This window comes from Cibotium barometz, chromosome 12 (assembly GCF_041138505.1).
Source record: "Cibotium barometz isolate CiBa-2024 chromosome 12, ASM4113850v1, whole genome shotgun sequence".
In the NCBI taxonomy this organism is placed as follows: Eukaryota; Viridiplantae; Streptophyta; class Polypodiopsida; order Cyatheales; family Cibotiaceae; genus Cibotium; species Cibotium barometz.
Window position 1 is genome coordinate 21,995,810 of NC_141057.1, and position 6,032 is coordinate 22,001,841.

A 6,032-nucleotide genomic window follows, 5' to 3' on the forward strand; every position below is an offset into this window, starting at 1 on the left:
AAAATTGTAACCTTTTTTAAGTTAGAGCTTTTTTTATTAATGTCGAGATTTTTTTTATTAATAAGTTATTTTTCAAAAACTATATAAACCTGTGAAAGTGAGTTTTAAAATTACATTTTCACGTTCATTCACTCGTGTAAGTCAATGGATGGCTAGAACTAAGCACACTGCACGCAAAACTGAGAACCCAAACGTACCGTCTGGTGCACACAACTTAATACACGCAGTAGCCGCGGCACAGGCATTTCAACAAGTGCAAAAACGTATCAAAAAGAAGCATACAAGCATGGACAGAGAGGTAGAGACCAGACAGGAAGATGTACAGCCGGATGTGTTCTCAGGACTGGACAATATTGAGGATGTCTCCAAGCAGCCTGGAGACACCGGCTCATTTAGAGCCACGCGTACACCATTCCCCCGACCTCTCTCAGAGGCTGAGCAGCAGGAGCGTGTGCTGGAAGAGCAACAACGCCAGATTGATGAGGAGGAGCATAGAAGAAGAGAGCAACAGCAAGCCCTATTCCCTCAGCAGCTACAAGAGGAGCTAAGGGTCGCATTTGAGGAAGACCAGGAAGCACTTCTGTGTATTGAGCAAGAGCAGTTTCAACAGGCTGCTGACTTCTATGAAGCAGAGGAAATAAGCCATCGTGAAGAGCAGGATAGGCTCTTAGCACAAACACTACATGAGGAACTTGAGAGGCGTCACCCCCCGTCTCCACCTAAAAAACAAAGAATAAAGATTCGTGTCAAGAGAAAGAAGGAACGTGCAAACAGGCAGCAGGAGGTGGAGATGGAAGATGAGGATCGACGACAAGTAGAGGAGCAAAGGGAGAGGGAAAGACTGGAGCAGGAGGAGCAAAGGGAGAGGGAAAGACTGGAGCAGGAGGTGCAAAGGGAGAGGGAAAGACGGGAACAAAGAATTCAAGAAGCACGCAGATTAAAACAAGAACAAGAAAAGAAGAAGGCAGAAGCAAGTAAGAGAAGACTAAATCTAGATCCAGCCGAGCAAGAAAGGCGAAAAAAATTTAGAAATGATAGACAACCATGGGAAGAGAGGTCGCATCCACCACCACCCCCCGTAGCCAACAAGAAGAGAAGATGGAAACCAGGGACCGTGGCTCTGTGAGAAATTAGAAAGTACCAAAAGAGCACAGACCCCATCATGGCGAAGGCCCCCTTTGCAAGAGTTGTAAAAGAAGTCATCGACAAGTACAGTGACAGGGTCACTCGGGTACAGAGTACGGCACTGGAGGCCCTCCAAGAGGCGTCAGAAACAATTTTGGTCTCTCTGTTTCAAGATTCGGTGCTGTGCCATGCTCACGCCAAAAGGGTGACCCTAAAGCCTGTTGACATGGCACTTGCATTACGTTTACGTCAGGATAAAGCGCTCCATAAGGAAGGCTTTATAGGATAGGATTAAGCTTTTAGGCGGCGGCCTTTGTGCCTTTTGTAATCTCGACATTGTAATACATTTTTTTGAATCTATAAGATATTGTCAATGACTCGTTAACCAACGTATTCATTTGTTTCAACTGTTATAAAAGCAGACATTTCATTTCTTGTACTGTTGTTTGAATGAGAGAAACTGTTGATCATGTATTAAGAGCCTTAGTTAAACAGGAACAAAATTTATATTACTGATAAGGTGATTGTGAAACATTATCTTCTTATACGTGGCATTGTTGTTGGCACTGAAGAGAGGATCCTTACATAGTGCAGAAACAAAATTATATTGAATTTATTTTCGGTCCGAAAAAAAGGCTTAAAGCTCAATAAGGCCTTAGAAAAGCTCAGGGACAAAAAAAAAAGTTATTTGGTGCTCAAAATCACCTGGTGAAGTCTGGCATTAGATAGAACATTTTTTATAAAAGCAACAGTTTTCTTTTTTTTTATGGTTCTAGGCAGAGTAATCATCAAAATAAAGTGCACACAATGTATTTTTTTGTGAAAAAATGATCAAAAAAAGGGCTGTGCGCTACGGCGCGAATTTAAGCCTGCCCTGCATTTTGAAAGGCTGAAATTCGCGCCGTAGCGCACATCCATTTTTTTTTAATTTTTTGACTCTATCCAGGAGTATGTGCACTTTTTTGATGAAAAATATGCTTACAAATATCAAAAAACATAAAAAATTCTGATTTTTTAAAAATTGTTCAGATTTTGTACTGCCAGATTTCGGCTGGATGTTAAGTGACATTCAAAGAACAAATATTTGATCATTATCAATGAAATTTCCTACACATTCACATGCCTGCCAAAAGTTTAGAGGGCACAGTGCTGACACATCAAATAAACAAGAGAAATGGTTCAGACTTCTTAGAAACATTACAATTAAAAAAGTATACATTTTGTATTGATTTCGTAGAAAGAAAATTACAAGTTCCTGAGAAGATTTCTGAGAGCTTCTTTAGCTTCGTCACTCTGTGTGGTTTTCTCACCTAGGCTATTAGCTATAATAATAGGATTGGTTACACCTTTGGAGATTGAAGTGGCACAGTGGCTTAGCACGTGGCCGGTGTAGTTGCCTGCAAATGTGTACATGGCTGCCTCCCTGCTAATAAGTATACATTTGTTTGCATTATTTGCTAGCCCATCTTCGGTGAGAACCCCACTTAGAGCTTTACACTTGATGATCTCTGCTTGTGCCTCCTCAGAGTACTCTAAATGGATTACTCGAATAAATGATGGAGAGAGGCTAGGAAGGTAATGAATCAGGGAGGTGTCTCGTCCATCGGATTGCACACGAACTCCACCTCCACGTGCAGCAAACTTGTCAAAAATATAAGCTTTCTACAAGAGAAAAAAATCAGGTGTTAGTAATAACTCACTTATAAATATGAAGGCACAACTTTGATTTAAACCCACCTCAATGTCATCATCACATTGGCTAATGCGTGGGTTGCATATGTCTATACTGCTTCCACGCTGCTCAACTGATGTATCTACATGCAAGCGCTTATGTGGTTGAAATGCTTCTTGAGGGACACTTTCATACTCTGCTGCTACATTTTCTATAGCAACAAGAGCATTGGAAATAGTTTCCTCAATTGTACGTTCTGTATCATAACCTTGGAATGCTAGCGCTTTGGTAAGATCATGGTCATCAAAATCAATCTGTACACTTGTAGGCTGTTGCTCAAGTGTGTCTTCTTTGCAGAAACCAGACCCAATTGCTAATATGCTTAAGGCCTCATCCTCCCTTAACCCCAAGGATTTACAAATGTCATCAAGGAAAAGAAATTCCTTGTTATCCATGATGATGGGATTCAAAGTGGTTACATCCAACTCAGGGATCTCTTCCACAATTTCATCCCCTTCGAGGTCACGATGAGGCTCTTCATCCTCAGTTGACCCTTGTTGGAGAAGCACCAAGGCCATGGACGCTTCAGCTTCTTCTGAGAAAACCTCTTCCACCTCGCCTTTGGATTCCTTCACAAGAGCTACTTCCTTTTTCACTGCCTTTCCCTTCTTTTTTTCTGTATCCCTGGCTTCTTGCAAAAACAGTGCTAACGTCATATCCCATGAAAGGAAGGTGGTGCCTACATTACCAACCTGCAATTCATAAACGGTGTCATCATCTTCGACCCTATAATTGCTAGATGTAAGCCCTTTCAAAAATCGGTTGAGCCTGAATCGGAACGACTTGTCACCATGGTACAGATGCCTGATTAAGTCCATTGGAACCCATTTAGTGGTGGATTCAGGCAATTGCACGACATATTGTGCCACTACATCATTCATGCACTGGACCTGCTCTTGAAAAGCCTCTGCATGAAGGTCTATAGTTTTTTGCATATCGATCACCCCCTCAAAAATGGCGATGTTCTCACCTGCACCTGCTGAGAGCCCAATTTTCTCAAGTTTTGCGCGTAGCGAGTTAGAGCTTGAAGCCATGGCGGGATATTGAAGGGAAATAGAAACTGCAAGATCTTAAGAATGAAATGAGCTTTATAGAGCAAAACCTATTCTTATAAAGCATTCCACTATAAAGTTTAATAAATTTATAGAACATACTTAAAAATTTTAAATTTAATAAAATTAAAATCCAAGTTGCAGTGAAATACAGAGGACATTGGGACTATGGTGCAATCAATAATTTTGTATTCAGAAGTACACCGCTACAAATTATCGCCCAAAATCACTCAAAATGTTACCTAAGTCTGCAACTTAACAGTCTTTCAAGCTAAGGACCCTAGGGGGCTCCAATGACACACAGAGTGTATGTTTCTCTGACCTTTGACGCATGGGTCGATTAGAAACAACAAACTTGAATTGGTTCCTTACATTAAAGGACATGACAATACGATCTCTCAACTGAGCAAAATTCCAATCATCATTAACTACCACTGTATGCTCCTCTCCTGGGTGAACTTCAATATGAAGTTCTACCTCCTCCCTAGCATAGAGATCAGAGTCCAAAGCCTCCCATTCACCATACGAGCATTTCCACCTTCTAATAGGGTACACCATAGTTAGATTTTGCTTGCCTATCTGATACCTGCATCTTACCATTGACATTACCGCTGAGCACTTTATTACATCGCCCTTATGTTCTGCCACCTTGGTGGTCCAGTCGCCTTTTAGAAATGTATCTAGAGCTTCAAAGGCCCCATCTTTGCTTATCCACATTGTTGGGGTGCGATGGAACTTGCCTGCTTTGAAAATAGCAATAAACACATGTAAAGGCATGAAAAGAGATACACTTATCCTGTGGGATCCATATGCAGCCTTTAGGCTTGACTGAATGTCATGGAAAATCCTGCGCTGAAAGCTCTCCATTGTAGTGGGGTCTGGAATGGGCCATTCCGGGCTATTTAGTGCAGGAGGAGAAATTGGCTCAAGTGCTCCAAACCTTCCCCTCTGTGGCACAACATATGTTGCAGCAATGAAAAATACTCCTCTATTTGCAAGTTCGGAACTTGTTTCCCCAGCATACATAAGCCTACCTAGATCAACATGACATGCTTCGAAGGTCCCTGTAAAACATTCTAGAGGCTGCCATTCCACACATGTTGAAGGGAAAACATCTGCATACAATAGAATACATTGGAGTTCTTGATATTCACATAGTCTTCATGCAAGCATTTCTCCAAAGCAAAGAAACATTAAACAAGGACTGAAACTTACAGTTAGTTGGGAACCGTGGTGAGTTCTCATCTTCAAGATGTATTTGGCTTGAGGTGTAAACATGTTGCACCTTTGCAAGCCGCTTTCCATCCTTGTTGCAAACTTTGAATTCTAAGATCCTTCCTTTCCAGTGATGGCTTGTGGAAGCCATGTGCCTTCGAGGAACCTTGTGTGCACCCCTCAAACTGGGCTGCATTGTTATCCACATGAACCGCTTAAAAACGGTAGGAATCCAATAACCTTCATCATCCTGTACTGTGGAAATAGCCATGGACTCGATAGTGGATGATGGCCTGCGTACACACTGAAGAGCCATAGATGGCCCAAATGAAAAGAAAGTGAATGTTAAGAATATGGCAAAAAAGCAAATACCTGCTCAGAGACAGAGAGAGAGAGAGAGCTAGCTAAAGCTTCAAAGAAGTTTGCTGCAAATCCATACACACACACACAATACACACACACACACACACACATGCACACACACACAGAAAGCTAAACCTTCAAAAGAAAGCAAATGAGAGATTGCATTAGGTGCCTGCATGCAGAGAGAGAGAGAGAGAGAGAGAGAGAGAGAGAGTCTGATAACAGAGCTTCCTCTAGAGAGAGAGAGAAGGGCTGATAACAGAGCTTCCTCTGAGTAGCTGGTAGCAAAGAGCTTTCCTCAAAAGAAAGCTAATGAGAGATTGCATTAGGTGCCTGCTTGCACAGAGAGAGAGAGAGACCTAGAGATAGAGTCTGATAACAGAGCTTCCTCTAGAGAGAGAAAGAGGCTGATAACAGAGCTTTCTCTGAGTAGGTGGTAGCAAAGAGCTTTCCTCAAGTTGGGGATGAAGATAGGGCTGCAAGTGAGGGTGTAGTGAGTGGTAGATGGGGAAAGTGGGTTAGTCTAAAAGGGAGGAGAGAGAAAC

At 42.0% G+C, this 6,032-nt stretch overlaps 1 protein-coding gene across 1 annotated transcript; it reads right to left on the reverse strand.

The window, feature by feature from the left end:
- Nucleotides 1-1,975: 1,975 nt before the first annotated feature.
- On the reverse strand, nt 1,976-5,481 carry LOC147633176 (uncharacterized). The gene is made up of 3 exons (XM_086805699.1): nt 5,125-5,481; nt 4,387-5,024; nt 1,976-1,999 (listed from the first exon to the last, which is right to left on the reverse strand). Exons 1-3 carry the CDS (start codon nt 5,438-5,440, stop codon nt 1,976-1,978), a joined length of 978 nt encoding a protein of 325 aa, XP_086661825.1. The 5' UTR covers nt 5,441-5,481.
- Nucleotides 5,482-6,032: the final 551 nt, after the last annotated feature.